The following is a 17,941-nucleotide window of genomic DNA, read 5'->3' on the forward strand; positions in this document are numbered from 1 at the left end:
TTGATATATATCAAGGTGATTGTTTGCAATATAGAATAATCAAATATTTACAGTACAATACCGATCGTGTCTGGTGGCTTGCCTCATATTTTTATCATGTTTTCTACTTAACTCTTGGAAATAAGTTATTTGATATCTGAAAGGTATCCAGTTCAGACTTCAGAACATTTCCTTAGATGGGCTATACATGTTATTATCCCGAGACATTTAAAACTTGCACATTGATTGATTTCAACCCCATCGTAAGTGATGCAGATGCTGTCATTACTACAGGTACTAAGTTTTTGTTTACTCCCTATAATCCTAAACTTTGTTTTACCTGTATTTAAATGCAACCTGTTGTTGCTTATCCATGTACCTATTGCATTCATTTCGTGTTGCAATTTATTTTCCAATTCACTGATCCAATGTCGAACACGAGCCCTCATACAGTCTCAACAAATGTATTTTGCCAAGCAGTTTGAAAATGCAAATGGAAATGCATCATCAACGTGGAATGTGATCAATCAAGCCCTCAAAAAACAAAAGAGTAAATCAAAGTGTCATATTACCAAAGATAATAATACAATGGTTGATTCAAAAGAAATAGCAAATTGCTTCAATGCTTACTTTGTTGGGGTTGGCCCCAATCAGGCCAATACAATAGCTTCGAACGGAGTCGACTTCTCACAATTTCTTCAAACTCCCTGCAACAAGTCATTATTTCTCAAACCAACAAACTTGATTGAAATCTTGAATATTGCACGTTCTCTTAAAATAAGCTATGCTAACGGTCATGATGGGATAAGCACATATCTTTTGAAACAAGTTATAGGAAATATAATAACCCCACTAGTGCATATTTTTAATCTCTCTCTGACGACAGGTACATTTCCAGAAGCATTTAAGATTGCTAAGGTTGTTCCGATATACAAAAAGGATGACTCTTCCTAAGTCTCAAACTATCGCCCTGTTTCTATTCTCTCGAGTTTGTCCAAAGTATTGGAAAGACTTATATACAATAGGCTATATTGTTTTCTAACAGAAAATGACTTACTGAATCAGGATCAATATGGTTTCAGGAAATACCACTCAACCGATTTAGCCCTTGCACAATTATATGATAAGGTTTCGAATGCTTTGGCGTCTCGAAAGCATGTTATTGGTGTATTCATGGACTTAAGCAAAGCATTTGACACTCTTGATCACAAGGTACTATCAAGCAAACTTCATTATTACGGAGTAAGAGGAGTTGCTCTTGACTGGTTTAATGATTATTTGTCAGGTAGAAAGCAATATGTAAGCTACGAATCTGTAGATTCATCATTATTGCCTATGAAATGTGGTGTCCCACAAGGATCGATACTCGGTCCTTTATTGTTTCTACTGTATGTTAATGATATCTCGAACTCAACTACATCCTTACAATATATTATATTTGCTGATGATACTAATGTGTTTTGCTCCAATTCCGATTTTCGATCACTTCAGAGAATTCTGAACACCGAGCTACCTAAGCTGTCTTTGTGGTTTAGGAGCAACAAATTGTCTCTGAATCTGAAAAAAACTAATTATATTCATTTTCAAAGAAGGAAAAATGCAACTGATAAACCTATACCTGAAATAGTCTTGGATGGTGAATATTTGGAGAAAAAACAAAATACTAAATTTCTTGGAACTATCATCAATGAAAATCTGAAATGGATTGATCATGTACATTACGTTTCAAAGAGAGTGTCACGCACTGTTGGTTTACTGTATAAGTTAAAACATTATGTGCCTTTGAATATTCTATATATGCTATACAATTCCTTGTTTCTTCCTTACATGTCTTATTGCAATATACTGTGGGCAGACTCAAAAGTATATACTGATAAAATGCTACTTTTACAAAAGAAAGCGATTCGTGTGTGTACCAATGCTGGATATCGCGATCACACTGATCCCCTATTCGCGAGGTTAAAAACTCTGAAAGTAACTGATATTAACTTTTTACAAAAAGCACTGTTCATGTTCCGTCTACATAATGATTCCCTACCTTCCCACTTCCCACCAATGTTTTGTTTGAATAGAAATATTCATACATACCCAACCAGACAATCAAATAAATACCATTTATGTAATCCTAAAACAACAATGGCTATGAAATCTATAAGACATTCTGGTCCGAATATTTGGAACTCACTGTCCGTTGACATCCGTAACTTGAAGTCAGTATATACTTTCAAGAAAAGTGTGAAATCAATTTTATTGAGCAAATATTGACAAATCTCTTAAATTAACACATGATATCATATATGTTTGTCAGCATTTCCTTGATATAGCAGGAAAATCCCCCTCCCATGCACCCTCTATCCCATTTTTTTTTTTGGTTGCAAGTCACTGTTTATTTTTTGTTATTTTCCCCCAATTATGTTCTGTAATTTACTTTACTTTACAATCGTTATGATTTTAAATGTTTCTGGGCTGCAAGCGTATCAAGCTGTCACGCTTAGGCTGTAGCCCTTCTGTATCATCACCTCTTCGAGCGTATGTATCTATGATTTACTAAATGTGGAAATGTAATTTAACTTATGTTTTATACTCATGTAAAGACATTGTCACATTATTGTTATAACCTATGATGATTCAGTAACCAATAAATATTTCAACTATTTCAACTATACTATGAACATGACGGACAAAGAAAGCGGACAAAATATACAGTTCCTCATAATGATCATTCTACCCTCAACAATTGCTATGGTAGACAAAGGAACATCCCTTCACTGCTATTATGTAAAAAATAAGTAGCACAGGTGAATATACATGTGACACCTGTTCTACACATTTTTACATAATAGCAGTGAAGGGATGTTCCTTTGTATACCACAGCAATTGTTGAGGGTAGAATGAGGAACCGTATATTTTGTCTGCTTTCTTTGTCCGTCATGTTCATAGTGTCATGTTCATAGTGTCATGTTCTGGCTTCCGCCCATTATTTGTCCTTCCATCCATCACTAGTGATTTATTTACACAAAATGTACAAAAAGAACTGTTCAGCATTTTTTGTTTTTGATGAGATAGAATGAAGGGCTGATTAGCTCCTTTAATCCTGTCCTTCTCTCTTGTCTCTGACAGCAGCCTACAAAGAGACAAAGAAAATTACATTTGTGTAACAAATCAGGGAGATCTCTGGACTAAAAGAAGAGAAATGAACCCAAGTTTGTCACATCCCCATAAAGTTGGTGAATCCTCATTATCTGGACCTAGATTTTCTCTATTCATTAAATACATTTTAAAATGATGAAGTAGTAGTAGTAGTAGTTGTTGTAGTAGTAGTAGTAGTAATAATAATGATGAATATGATGATGATGAGTAGAAGAAAATACCTTATCAAATGATTGGGTGAGAGTGGACACATGAATGTCATTAATTTTTCTTATTAAATAGGCCATTAGTAACTTTTAATGATCACTCACCAGCATTTTATAACGACTGACCGGTCGATCACCTAGTCGAGACCTAATTTTGTCTGTTAACTCTGCTATATTGGAATTTGAGATGAGGGTGATTAATCAAGTGACAAGGATCCTTGTCACTAGTATACATTAAATATCTGAGTAATAGCAAAGTTATCCAACATCAGCACCTTCAAAACAGTACAAACACCCTAAACCATTGCCATGGGTGTCTGACTGTTCCCATGCAACTCAGAGTGGATATTTCTCATTATAAGATGATGACGTGGATCCTAATCAAATGATCGGTTGAGAACCTACACATGACCAGGCATTTATTTTGCCTAACACGTAATTTTGATAACGAACGGTCACTAAGTAAATCATGTTATAAAACAACATTTTATAAAACAAATAAAACATAATCTTATAAACAAATAATACACATCATTTTGTTCGGGCGTTAGTAAAATTACCCACACTCAGTACCTTCAAAACAGTACAAACACCCTAGGCTAGTGTTAGACTGTTCCAAAGGTACCTTGTGTGGGTAATTCTAACTTATAATGCCCTCACTGCTGTGTACTTTTTGTATACTAAAACCAACACTGATGTATGTTATAACTTCTCTGAATCCAGCCTTATTGAACTTACATTAAACCTCTCTTCTAAGAGTGAGATTTCTGAGATGAGATCGGTGATGGCATTGGTAAAGGCTTCTTGGGGGCTGTAGTCGGGTGTGGTCTGTACCCTCAGAACGAACTTGTGTTCCAGTGGGTGGGGCACCTTATACCCTGCAAACAGGACTTGGGGGTCCTTTAGCAGTTGGCTGCGTGGAGGAGAAGACCATGACAGAATAGTGTATTATCCTATTCTAATAAAGGTACATGTATGGACAGAGAGAGTCTTGATCTAGTACACAAAGAATCTAATGACCCTCAATCAGATGTAACGACATAGAAAAACCTCCACAAAGAACTGTCATGGCTAAAAGTAAAAATGAAAGGTAGCACACTTGGATTTATTACACAAATGAGATGAAGCCCCACAATTCTGTGAAGCCTTCAGTATTACAGAAATATTAGCCAATATAAATGGCAATCTTCTTACATCAATCTATCTCACAGCACATACTTAAAAGAAAGCATAAACTTTCACTAAAGCATAAATTTTGAAGTGGGTCTATCATTAAGCAACCGTTACACCTATGACTGTGCAATTACGTATCTCCAATTGCACATGCGTCATGCTGGAACATTTACTTGTTTGTGCAAAGTGTATAGCATTGTACACTAGAAATGCATCATACAGAATGAATAATTTATGAGGGCTTTGGGAGTGCTCCAATCAAAATAAACAATGGTAGATCTTAAAGATGCTGGTACTTACGCTCTTAGGATGTTACCCAGCGTATGGTCCTCTTTGTTGACTGTGAAGATAGCTGCATTAGGAACCTTGGTGTCTTTCTCAATGGTGATCCTGAAGGGTAAGGAAGGGAAAACAACAATTGTGAATTAATTAGTGCTGTATACAGTATACACAGTAATGGACCATCTCAAGCCTACTCCTACTACTCCTCCTCCTCTTCTTCTTTTTTAAAAATTCTTCTCATCTTCCTTCTTTTCCTTCTCCTTGTTCTCCAAAGTTCACGTAGATTTTTGAAAATATTAGAAAATGTGATATTCGATCTATGATTTCTCATATTCTCTACACATTTTTATTTATTTCAATTATTACCAAATGGACAGCAAAGTTTTTTACTAAAAATTGGTTCAACTAGCAAATTTATCTTCAAAGGAAACTAGAGATATTGCGATTTAAAAAATTAGATGTCGGATCAGCGTGCGCGCTGCCAACTAAAAAACCCAAAGAGACCTTACTTTGCGCACATCACACATAGCTGCATATTACTATCATGGCTGTGTATTAAAAGCTGTGCTATTGATTCTCAATATTTCAAACTCAACTGATTTCACTCAAAATCGGTACTTTAGTGACAATTGATGACACCTAAATAACAGTAAAATACAATTTGTTCAACTTACTGATGTTAGAAGGAATAAATTGTAAGTCTACTGTCATATTTGCCTATCAGCCACATGGGCATGATTGTCATTGTGTGCATTTATGTACAAATGAGTGTAGGCCTATTGACTATTAACACGTAGTGCAGTGCTAAAGGTCAATACGCATTGCGGCATTAGCATTGACTCTCTTTGCTTTGCTGGAGTGGCGCACATGGGTTTACACTTTACAGCTAATTAATAAAAAAATGAGATCCATCATTTAACATAAAACAAAGTAGATCTAGAGAATCTAAGGTATACTTTCATAATTTGCAAGGCAAGATAGAGGTCTATCATACAATCAGTTGGTACCACCTTTTACTTACAATTTTGAGGATATCTGCTCTTATTAGATTTCCAGACCCTTATCGGTAAATGAATAAATAATTTTTTTGACGGTCGAACAGACGCAAACAGAAAAGTGAGAAACAGCAAATGAACTACAAAATTTACTGATCTACGTGTAGTACGCGCTCCCTCGAGTGCATTGCAATTATTGTAGGCTACGTGTAGCTAATATTGTACGCTCCACCATGTACCCTAGCGCAACGTACGCGTAGCTTAGCTCTAGCTAGCTAGAGCGGGGTATTAAAAAGCAAATTTTTATTTTACTTTTGCCTTGGATTTAGGCCTGTTTTGACTTTTGGATTTCATAATGAACTTTGAAGCCACGAATTTCAGCTGTCTGATGTAGACTCGTCTCTAGACCCACTGTATGGATGTTATTTTTAATCAAGGCAATGAATCCCATTGACTTTTTGGTAAGCCTGCAAGGCCTTAGTCTAGAACCAACATAACTCTAGATCTAGATCGAACTCTCGTAGACTGTTTTGGTATGAAATTGTTGTTTTTCATATTAATTATTATTAAGGAAATTCAATCGTTGCAAAGGTATTTATTTTGAGACCAATTTTTCCTGTTACTTTTGTAAGCTCAAACAGTTTATAGAGTCATATTTTCTTTGGATTTTTCATTCTAAAGATACCGTAGCAATTTCTTTCACGGTGGTTTTAGTACGACATGTTCGGTCGTCACTCACTTTCATTTCAACACGTTTACAGGAAGGAATTGTCAGCTCGTCATCTTTTGCTTGTTTTCAGCACGTTTAACTTGTGTCCCGCCACAGAAGTAAGTTCTATCGATAAATCATATAATTATGTAAATAATGTGTTGATGATGTGATTATGTAAAACAAGTAGGAAAAGGAAAGTTATTAACGAAAGTCAAAGTTCTTTGTAAAATAATGTACACGTGAAAATAAGTTGAAGTTAGAAGAACAATCTCTGTGTCAACGTCAATGTATATCGTTGCCAATTTGTCTCAAAATGTAGATTCTTTTCTATGTATATATAAAGAAAACATAAATAAGAACCAATTTCAAACCATTTACTAAGAACATGTCAGACTCAGAGTATGAACAAGATAACTCAAAATGTTTTTTTGTTTGTGCATTATCTTTACAGATTGAATAAAAAACTACAACAGTAGGAACTATACATTTTAACGGGCACATCTCTGCTTGTTCTATGACCCAACCATAACTCTAGATCTAGATTGAACTCTCGTAGAAGATCTAAAGTTTCGTTTGTTGCTATTTGTGTCGCTATTTTATAAAACAAATAACGCACTTGACCCTGTTGTTAGGGAGGCCAATGCCCGGGCGTAAGGCTTCTATGCCCACGATTTGTGCGCTCGTTGTCCAAGTCAGAAAATTACCAGAAGAAAAAAAAAGGGGGAAAAAAAGAAAACAAATATCTATGGAAAAAAATCTATAACAAATACACAATTGTACACTCCACAACATACCTATAATCATGGATCTGTAATGGGTCTTTCACCATTTGTTGACGATCTTGCAGATTTTGACGTATTTTAATCCAATAATTCTGTTAGCAGACAAACATTAACGTGCACATAAGGGAAACTAGATGGGTCCTAGAGGGCGCAGAGGTTAGCTCACTAAAATCCTTCTCAAATCTCAATGGCAGAAGGTAGACCCTAAAAAATATGGAATCCGTTTTAAATGAATTTTGATAGAGATTAACATATCAGATGTGCACAAATGTCACTTTTAACAACTAGAAAAGATAACGAAAAAAGATTATATCTTTTTAATTGCAGACTTTTAAAAACTGCACATTCAAAGGTAGATAGAGTACGATGTTTTTGTCAATCTTGAGTTGGTTTGAGGCCGATAGCTACAGCCATCTCAAATTGAGAAGGGAAACTGTGAACAGAGATGTCATTGTTCCAGCCCCAAATAGAGATCTTGCGACTTCATAATATGAATAATGTATGAGTTCCGGTCAGAACGCCCACCGAACAAATTTGGCTAGTCTTACACACAGTACCTTATTCTCACAGCACGAGACTCGAGTGTCGAGCTTGTACAGTAAGTCATATATGAAAATTTAAAAAAAAAAAGATATTTGATAATTTCAGTAAAAAAATGTCTACGTGAGCAGTCTATATATGATGCACCACGCGTTACCCCGGGGTACCGTAGTACCCCGGGGTACCGCGTTGTGTAGCGCCATCTCGCGTCCACTCGAGTACAATGTATGGAGTGCGTGTACATAGTTCTGTGGTATCTCTATGGTGTATACTATGCATGGTGTGCATGCATGCACTGCTCGCGCTATAGCGCTCGCTCGCGCACTACGGTGGCTATCGCACACTATAGTGCTAGCTAGCTCCGGCGTCCGGTCCCGACCCGCGGCTATTTTAGAACTTGATGTTATTGCACGTACGTACCGTACCTGTATACTCTTTCGAAAAAAAAACAACAAAAGATAATACCACTTCATAATGTGATTTTCATTTTTATTATTCAATTGGAAAATTTGTTTATTCACAACACATGAGATTATCATGACTGCTGTACACAGATAGCATCATAACACAAAATAGAACTTTCATTTATAATTAATAATTTTAATTATACCACAATAATAATACAGGGTGTATCATAACAGCATGAAGTGATATCAATAATAGAATAATTACTTTTAACAACAATGAATTTTAGAAATACAGGACTTAAAGGATTTTTTACAAGAACATTGGACACAATTGAAGGTTGAAAAAATCACACAAAAATAATTTCCCACTTTTTGGTAACCCAGGGTACAGCCTTAAAAAAAAAAATAATAATTCAACAAAATGGCCGAATTTTTTTTGGTACCCCAGGGTACCATTTATGTCATCATATACTCCAATTGAGAAGTTAGGATAGAAAGATATGATTGGATGATGTGATTGTGAGTGCGTGATAAATGGTTAGTTGTCGCGTACAGCTTAGAGAGAGAGAGAGAGAGAGAGAAAGAGAGAAAGAGAGATCAAGCAGGTACTACGTATACGTAGTACGTACGTATGTGCGATATGCATGTATGTGGTAGTATCATGTGTAGCGCTGTGAGTGTGAGCTGCTGCATGGATTATGGAGGTCATTCTTGTTGATTGTAGAGTAGATCTCCGACTGAAATCATAAGGAATACTCATGAGGAAATCAAGTTATTGGAATACCAATCTAAGGTAAATATTAATGAATTAGATCTAGTTCTTTCCTTCTTTTTTACTCGTAGATGTAGTAGTAGGGTGTCTGATCACGCACCCGATGTTGTGTGCGAAAATTCTTCCCATAGAGATTACACGCATCCCTATGCAGTCTACGTGCATTGCGCGACCATGCAAAAAAAGTCAAGTTTTTTTTTTTTCAATTCGAGATTCAAACCTTTATCTGTTGTGATCCTGAAGGTGATACTCAATAAATGAGGTGTCATATGAAAGAGCAGGTGAATTCCAATATTTCCAAAGGGGTGTAGCCCCCCAAAATTCTAAAAATATCTTGGTCAAAACAGCAATTTAAACATTGTGTCCTGGCTAACTTTGAGGTTTGCCACTTTTGAGATATGACGCCCCGATCGATAAGTAGTCCCAGTCCTAAGGAACAATTCTATGTGCTTATATTTTCGCTAGCCCCCAGGGATCAAAACTGATTACAGTTTAAAAATACCCTTCCCGCTATTTGGTGGATCAGCTAATTAGGGGGCGTGCGCTCTGCTCAGTCCAAACCATGGTTACATCGCGTAACATCTCCGCGTACGAACGAAACCCCAAATTCATTACACATTATAGTGAATGAAAGTATGGATGGCCGTTCGCGCCGTAGAACCCGGAAGTGAATACACGTTATAGTCAATGGCAATATGACTATAACGTGTATTCACTTCCGGGTTCTACGGCGGGAACAGCCACCCATACTAGTCAATGGCACATATCGCGGAGACAGCGTGGCTCAAGCTGCAAGTCGCGCATTGGCTTAGCAACATGCGTACGATATGCATACGCTTGCACATCGCGCGATACAGCTGTTTGTCTGAATTTAGCAAAACAACATCACTCTGCGAGTCTGCGTGGATGTCTTTTTCGTCGATTTTGACCAAAATGATATGAATATACCAGCGTTTTGGAGGGGCTGTATCTTTTGATAGAAACATCGGTGAGACTTGAAATTTGAATTGTATTATTCTGATTACATTTTTTATTCAAATATCAAACAAAAATGGTGAAAAACGATCCCAAATTGAAAATTGAAAAATCGTACAGACACTCTAGTAGTAGTCGTACATACATTGATGGTTCGAATTCTTCGATTTCAACTTCAGCCTGTATTGTGGCTTGCCTGGTTGAAGTGGTTCGGTGTGTGCGACCGATTCAAGGCTAGCCGAAATATGAATTTACTTTCGCGCGAAGTTTTGAACTTGTTGTTCGGGCAATGACACGCCTATTCCCTCGGGCCTGTCTAATTCTCGACGTAATATTTGGGACCATGAAATTGATTGTTTCAAGGCTCTTACGTACGACCAGGCGTAGAAGGGAACGCATAGAAAAAAGCTGGATATCTCCTATTTTATGGAAATTGTGGAGTCGGCAGATATGGGTGAGTTGTCTTAGTGAAAGAAAATCCTTTCTTTTAATGTTTGTTTTATTATAAACAAATTCGTAATTAAAAAGTTAGATTTGGGCATTGGCCTCCCTACTGTTGTGCGAAACGTAAATGCAGTGTACGCTCGGTTTCTTAACATGGTGCGCACTATAAACTCGCCGCAAGCGGCTCGTTCACAGAGCGGTGTGACCGCGTAGAATGTTACCCGCACCGATCGTCCCCCCATTAGAGATCGATCGAGAGCGGACGATCAGTGCGGATTTTATCCGTGCGCGCCTCAAATGTCCGACGGACAATCTGTGCGGAAGAGGTCTCGCACCAATAGTCCGCCTGCCGCACCGAATGTCCGTACTCTAGTCCACACGTATACATATTCAATACAAGTATAATGATACTTAATGAATGAAACGACTGGTAGCCATATTCAGCTTTGCCAGCTAGCTAGGGACGACACTCAGTGGCGAATCCAGGGGGGGGGGGGGGGGGGGGGACCCGCCCCGCCCCCCCCCCCCCTTGGCAAAAAGGGGGAAAAAAAGAAGAAGGGAAAAAAAGGAGGAAAAAAAGAAGGAGAAAAAAAAGGGGGAAAAAAAGAAGGAAAGAAAAATAGAAGGAAAAAAAAAGGGAAAAAAAGAGAGAGAGAGAGGGAAAAGAAGAGAAAGGGAAAGAAAGAAGAGGAAGAAGAAAAGAAAAGGGGGAAGAAGGGCATCGGGGGGGGGGGGGGCTTGCCTCCTAGACTGTTGCCTCCCCCCCCCCCCCCCAATAAAAAAAATAAGAGAGAAGGAATGAAATGGAAAGAAAAAAGGATAAGAGGAGATAAAGGGAAGGAAATTGGGGAAGAAGAAAAGAAAAGAAGGGGGTATTAGTTGGAATTTTCACACCAACAAGTTGTGAATCGGGGTGGGGGTGGGGAAAGGAAAAGGAAAAAAAGGAGAGCTAAAAGGGGCCGAAAAAGAGGAAGAGAAAAAAAGGGTGAAAAGAAGGGGAAATAAATCATTTGCGGTTAATCCCGCCAACAACGTGTGTAAAAGGGTGGGGGCCGAAAGGACCTTGCCTCCCCCCCCCCCCCCCAAGCAAACCTAAAAAAAGAGAGAAGGAAGGGAAGAGAAAGGGAAAGAGGAGAGAAAGGGAAAGAAAAAAAGAGAAAGCAGAATGGTATATAGGGGAGATCAGTTGCGATTTTCCGCCAACAAAGTGTAGATCGGGGGAGGGGGGGGGGGGGGGGGGGGCTCGGGGGAAATAAAATTTAGTTGTGGTTTATTTCTAATTCCATAACGGTGGTTTACACATAATGCTGAAATGACATAATCTTGCGAGATTTGTTCTCATTTTTTAGTAAAATATACTTCTTTATGCGTTTGTTGTAAAATGACAAATTCCTAAATTTACAGTCAGGAAAGAAATATGCCTCTTGAGATGCCTACATGTCAGGAACCGCGGAACGGCGGAGATCAGGAGCTTCCAGCTCCCCCCCCCCCCCCCCCCCCCCCGAGTTTTTTTGAAAAAGAATATTAAAGAGAAATAGAAAGAAAGAGAGCAAGAAAGAAAAAAATAGTTAACTGCCAGTGTCACAACAAAATAAGGCATCAAAAATGCTCATCTGACCGTAATTAAACGCCTAAAACTCCTGAGCTTACGGGGGATCTGCCCCCGGGACCCAACTAAGGGCCCTAAGGCAGGCCTCTTGATACTCATCTGACCGTAATTTAGTGCCTAAAACCCTTGAGCTTCTGGGGGCTCCGCCCGCTGGACCTCACGCCAATAAGTGTCCTGCCAGTGTCACAAATAAGGTATAAAACTATGTTCATCTGACCGTAATCAAATGCCTAAAACCCCTGAGATTCCGGGGTTTCCACACCCTCGACCCCACCAGGGGCTCTAAGGCGGGACCCTGCATGCTTATTTGACCGTAATTTATTGCCTTAAACCCCTGAGTTTCCGGGGGCGGACAAGGTATCGAAATGTGTTCATCTGACCGCAGGGGCGTGACTAGGGGGTGGTGGGGGCGGCCCCACAAAAAAAAGTTGGCCAAAAAAGAGAGGATAAAAAAGGAAGAGGACGTAGGATGAGGAAGGAGCAGAAAAAAAACATTTTTGAAATTCAGACAAGGATTAAGAGTCGAAAACGGTACACCGATCGTCTTCCTTCTCTAATAATTTAATGAAATGTCAAAGCCTTCGCGCAGGAGGGGGGGGGGGGGGGGGGGGGGGGGGGGACTGGGAACTGAGACAAGGATTATGAGACGAGAACGTTACAGCGAATCGTCTTCTTTCTTAAATAATTTTAATGAAACGTAAAAGCTTCCGCGCTTCGCGCAGGAGGTGGGGGAACTGAATTTAGACAATGATTAAGAGTTGAGAACGGTACAACGAGTCGTCTTGTTTCTCTAATAATTTAATGAAATGTAAAAACCCTATTTCGGGACCCCCAAAAAAAAGTCCTCTTACCCTCCCCCCCCCCCCCCCCCCCCCCCCCCGCGCTTATTCAGCGGCTGGCTGAGCCGTTGCGATTTTTTGGGACCCCCCCCCCCCCCCCCCTGAAAAAAGTGTCCTCTTTCCCCCAAAAATGAAGAGAGAGAGAGAGAGAAAGAGAGAGAAGGTAAAGTGGAGAGTAAGGGAAAGGAAGAAGAGGAAGAAGAAAAGAAAAGGGGGAAAAGAAGGAGATTGGGGGCGAAAGGCCTTCGCCATCCCCCCCCCCCCCCTCAGCAAAGAGAGAGAGAGAGAGAGAGAAAGAAAGAAGGAAGGAAGAAAGAAGAGACAAAGGGAAAGGAAGAAGAAGCAAAAAAAGGGGAAAGAAGGAGATCGGGGGGGGGGCAAAAGGGCTTTGCCTCTGCGCTCCCCCCTCCTCCCCTACCACCCCAACCCCTTCCCCACCAAAAAAAAAAAGAGAAAGAAGGGAAAGGGAAAGAGGAGAGCTAAAATGGAACACAAAAGAGGAAGAAGAAAAGAAAAGGGTGAAAGGCAGCAGAGATCAGTTGCGATTAATCCAATCAAAATCGTGTGGATCGGGGGGAGGGGGAAAGCCCTCAGCAAAATAAAATGAGAGAGAGAGAGAGAGAGAAGTAAGGGAAGTGAAAGGGGAAAAAGAGGAAGAAGGAAGGTAGGGGAGATCAGTTGCAATTTGTTCCATTTTGTACCCCCCCCCCCCCCCTCAGCAAAGAGAGAGAGAGAGAGGGGGAGAGAGAGGAGGAAGGGAAGTGAAAGGGAAAGAGGAGAGAAAGGGACAGGAAAAAAAGGGGAAGAAAAGAAAAGGAATTAGGGAAGATCAGTTGCGATTTTTTATTGGTTCTTCTATCATCATTGTACAAATGTATTTATATATTCATTTATTTATTCCTGTTTGATAACAAAAATATGAATATAAACTCCTAACAACAACAAAATTAAACGTAGAAGGAAACTATCTTGCTGGGAGCAAGAAGCGCAAAAATGATCATGCATTTGCATGTACAAGTAAGTGTATCATTAATATAATTCATATTGTTTAATTACATCTTGTGAAATAGTATGCATTCAAGCTTTGGGATTTTTGGTGGTGTATTTGTATGAAAGAAAGCGTTTGGAGCTTATAATGCACATGTTGCAATTTCAGGTGCAACTTAGGGTTCAAATATGGGTTACGCCCGGCCAGGCATTAGTGTAGGAAATCTTCAAATGTTAATCAGGTATATGACTAAATTACTTGTCTGTTGCCTTACAAAAAAAAATATATTTAGTCAAGGCCTGAATTTAGTCGCAAAAAAATCATGTTGTTAAAAGGAAAAAAACATATTTGATGACATTCGAAATTCCCTAACAACCAATACGATTGGAGAGCGTGTACTCGTTTTGTTTTTCTTCAAAACTTACTCAACTATAAATAGCTGGCCTGGATACTTGAGCCTCTCACAAAACGCAAGTATAGGCCTGATGTGTCGTCAGGGGTGTCGTTAGACGTTTTTCAGTGGGGGGGGGGGGGGGTATAGAGGCAAACGATTACCGACACAAATGCACAAATGGTCATTTTCGTCAACGACATAAATATACAAATTATTTCGTCAACTTAGTAAGCATCATAGCTATAATGCAGGTGCGTAGCTATGATCTTATTTTAGGGAGGGGCAGTATTGAGCAAGCGAATCATTTAAAGAGTGCGCAAAGCGCTCCCTAGGTGGGGGAGGGGATGGGTGAAAGGCCTCCCTAGCTGAGACGTTTCATTAAATTATTATGAAAAGAAGACAATTTTTTGTACCTGAGCCCCCCAATATATTTTTTTGTGGGGCGGTGCCCTACAAGCCCCCCCCCCCCCCCAGTTCCTAAGCCTATGTACAGGTCAATGAAGTCTACTTTTTGAAACTTAAATGCCCAAATTCAAAAAGGAGGTTTGTCGACAAACCGAGGTTAATGTACGTCATATGACGCGTTTTGACGCGTTTTTTACAAACCAGGTTTGTAAAAAAAAAAAAGGAGGTTTGTCGAAACAAAAGGAGGTTTGACGACAAACCGCCTTTGTGAATTCGGGCCAAAGGGATTGGGTAACTTTGTCTCAGGTTCTGAAACAAAATCCTGGAATGATAGTTGGGGCTAGTTCTGATCGGAAAACGACCCAAATATCGGAGTATGGCTAGCTGCCCCAGGGCCTTGTCCTATATACGGATCAGGGAAAAAAAAATACTTAGACAATTTCGGGGGCAACTTTTATGACTTTCGGGGGCTCTTTTTGGCATTTTGGGGGCTAATTCACCCCGAGCCCCCGTCTAATTTTTCCCCTGATACGGATAAGTGAGCGCCCTGATGGGTTCACTTCTAACTCGTGTTTTTAGCCCTTCTTTCTTTACTTTTTCCTTTCCTTTCTTTTCCTTTCCTTTCCTTTCTTTTTTTTTCAAAGAGGGGGCGGGGGGGGGGGGGGGGGCGGGTCCATTGCCCCCCGTATATTCGCGCCTGAGTGACACCAACATAAACTGACCTTATTTATTACCGAACAAAAAAAGAAAGAAAGAGCCCCTCGACACCATAGGTGTAAGTATTCAGCCAGTTGCTACCCCCCCCCCCCCCAACAAAATAAACTTTAAAAGTACTTTTTTTTTTTTTTTGGTTCTAATTTGATACCAGTGATTTACAGATGTTGCTAAAATGGCCTAATTTTCCGGGATTTTTTCCTCACTTTTTAGTAAATTATACTATTTATGCGTTTGTTGGAGAATGACAAATATCAAAATTTACAGTCGGGCAAGAAATGTGCTTATTTAATATTTAGAGGCCTACATGTAAGGTCCCGTGGAACGGCGGGCTTGGGGGCTCAATCCCCCCCCCCCCACACTTTTGAAAAATTATATTAAAGAGAATTAAATAGAAAGAAATGGAAAAGAAAGTATGCTCATGTGACCGTAATTAAATGCCCATACCCCTGAGCTTCCGGGGGCTTTGCCCCCTGGACCCTATCTTGGGACCTAAGGATGGCGCCTGGATGCTAATCTGACCTTAATTTGAATGCCTAAAACCCCTGCGCTTCCGTGGGCTCCGCCCTTTGGACCATACGCCATTTAGGTATTAAAATATGCTCATCTAGCCGTAAATAAATGCTTCTACACCCTGAGCATCTGCCAATTTGTGCTACGCTCTACCCTATCTTAAATAATCTAGCCTCCCCCACTCACTTTCAACCCCATTTTTAATCACTTTTATTTCCCATTTAACTCCTTCATTAAATTTCAAAACGCCCCCAAATACTTGGGGCGGGGTGTGTGTGTGTGTATTGGGTTTTTACAGACGTGTATCAATCAGATATGATTATTTATGTCTGGGACCGACCTTTAAACGTCACCATCCGAAAGACGTGACTCAGTTTCGAACCTGCGTCCTCGGCTGAATCAGTTTGTAACTTCCACTTTTTAGCTGGATTACAGGCGCACGCCACAGCTCGAAGATGTCGTTGACGAAGCTGTTCATGATGACCATGGCCCGACTGGAGATGCCGGTATCTGGATGAACCTGCTTGAGAACCTGCGGGGCCTGTATCACGAGTATATATATGTATATAGACCCTATTTATACTAGTAGAGAGTTGGTTTAAGTACGAAGCCACGTTTAAAAGTATAATCGATTACAACAGTTGTGGGGCCGACATCACGAGTATGCCTTCATAGAATAAAGGTTTTCAAGAAAATATTCACTTCTAATTTCAAAAGGACTGGCCCATTTGCTTTAAAAAAATTGTAGAGTTATTATTATGTAATTTCTAGAAAAAACGTCAACCACATGATTTACAATGAGTCTAAATTATAAATACATTGATTTGCCGAGTTGCTTCCTTTTATCAAATCTACACGTAAAACAATGGGGGGGGGGGGGACAGAATGTGCGGATAGCATACCGCAAGGATATCGTCCCTCGGACGATCCGTGCGAGCAGAAAATCCGCAAATTATGTCCGACGGACAAACGAAACTGGTAGGACAAACGGCGCAGTCACACCGGCACCAATCTAAAGAAACCTCGCGTGTAGATCTACTGCATTCACCGCTATTGCACTTTGGGACGTGCTTTATTTGTATACTAGATGATCTATACTAGCTACGCAAGACAGAATGACCTAGATCTACAGTTCCCACATATTGATTTCTGTGTAAGTAGCTAAAATCTACTCCAAAGTTCACACCACAAATCCACTCCACCCAGATGCCAATGCGTATTGACCTCTAGCACTGCATGCTTGCTGTGAGGCGAGTATTTTTAGGCCCATACACAAATACACACACCACACAATATTGCATAGCATAGATCTAGATCTAGATCTAAGTTAGACTGTAGACAATCATGACTGAAATAAAAAAAAATCTTCACTGTTCGAATCAGACTTACTTCTTTTCCCCATCGAAAAGGATAAATGATTCAAATGTTGGTGCAGCATTCATTTTACATGTTTTATGACGACAAAAACGGACGATTCACGTAGCAAAAATGTTCACGTTTGTGCGTGCGCGTGTGACGTGAAGTGAAATTAAACTTTTAAAAAATACGTTAGCGTCCTTCAATTCACGGTTGTTTCATCGCAAAGCATGCCGGGACATAGTTCTAGTACATTTTTACCTTCGCCGTGCATGATCAGCTGTCCCGTTGCAAACAACGGGATTCTTATCGAAGCAACATAATCCGCTATTCTGCAGTGATTTTCTCCTGGGCCCGTTTCATAAAACTTTTTATCTACAACAAATGCAAAATTTCTATGACAAATTTGCTCTCAGCCAATCAGATGTCTTGATTTCAGTAGCTTATAACAGTAGCTTGTAACTTGTTATTGATATCAAGTTTTATGAAACAGGGTCATTTGTACGGTAATTAGAAACCAAAGTTTGTGTCTTTTTCCGTAGAGATCAGTGGAAGGCACGTATTACATTTACAGGTGATATCGATAACGAATAATAAGACAATGACCAATGGTGGAACGACATCGCTTTGAAATTCCTTTTTGTAGAATTGATGTTGTTGTTGTTGTAGGTAATAGTTTAATGGCGTTCATTCAGTATTGAATATA

General features: G+C 39.6%; 1 protein-coding gene across 1 annotated transcript; it reads right to left on the minus strand.

The window, feature by feature from the left end:
* Window positions 1-2,923: 2,923 nt before the first annotated feature.
* On the minus strand, window positions 2,924-17,369 carry LOC581204 (DNA-directed RNA polymerase II subunit RPB11-a). Its single transcript, XM_030991612.1, has 4 exons — window positions 17,269-17,369; window positions 4,809-4,898; window positions 4,074-4,248; window positions 2,924-3,103 (listed from the first exon to the last, which is right to left on the minus strand). Exons 1-4 carry the CDS (start codon window positions 17,319-17,321, stop codon window positions 3,068-3,070), a joined length of 354 nt encoding a protein of 117 aa, XP_030847472.1. The 5' UTR covers window positions 17,322-17,369; the 3' UTR covers window positions 2,924-3,067.
* Window positions 17,370-17,941: the final 572 nt, after the last annotated feature.

The sequence above is a fragment of the Strongylocentrotus purpuratus genome, unplaced genomic scaffold (assembly GCF_000002235.5).
Source record: "Strongylocentrotus purpuratus isolate Spur 01 unplaced genomic scaffold, Spur_5.0 spur5_scaffold_2, whole genome shotgun sequence".
Lineage (NCBI taxonomy): Eukaryota > Metazoa > Echinodermata > Echinoidea > Camarodonta > Strongylocentrotidae > Strongylocentrotus > Strongylocentrotus purpuratus.

Coding starts and splice junctions, on each gene's coding strand:
- LOC581204 (XM_030991612.1), bottom strand. CDS start 17,321: ATGAATGCTGCACCAACATTTGAATCATTTATCCTTTTCGATGGGGAA. Junction 4,899..17,268: donor CTTTTCGATGGGGAAAAGAA/GTAAGTCTGATT, acceptor CTTACCCTTCAG/GATCACCATTGAGAAAGACA. Junction 4,249..4,808: donor CTGGGTAACATCCTAAGAGC/GTAAGTACCAGC, acceptor TCCTCCACGCAG/CCAACTGCTAAAGGACCCCC.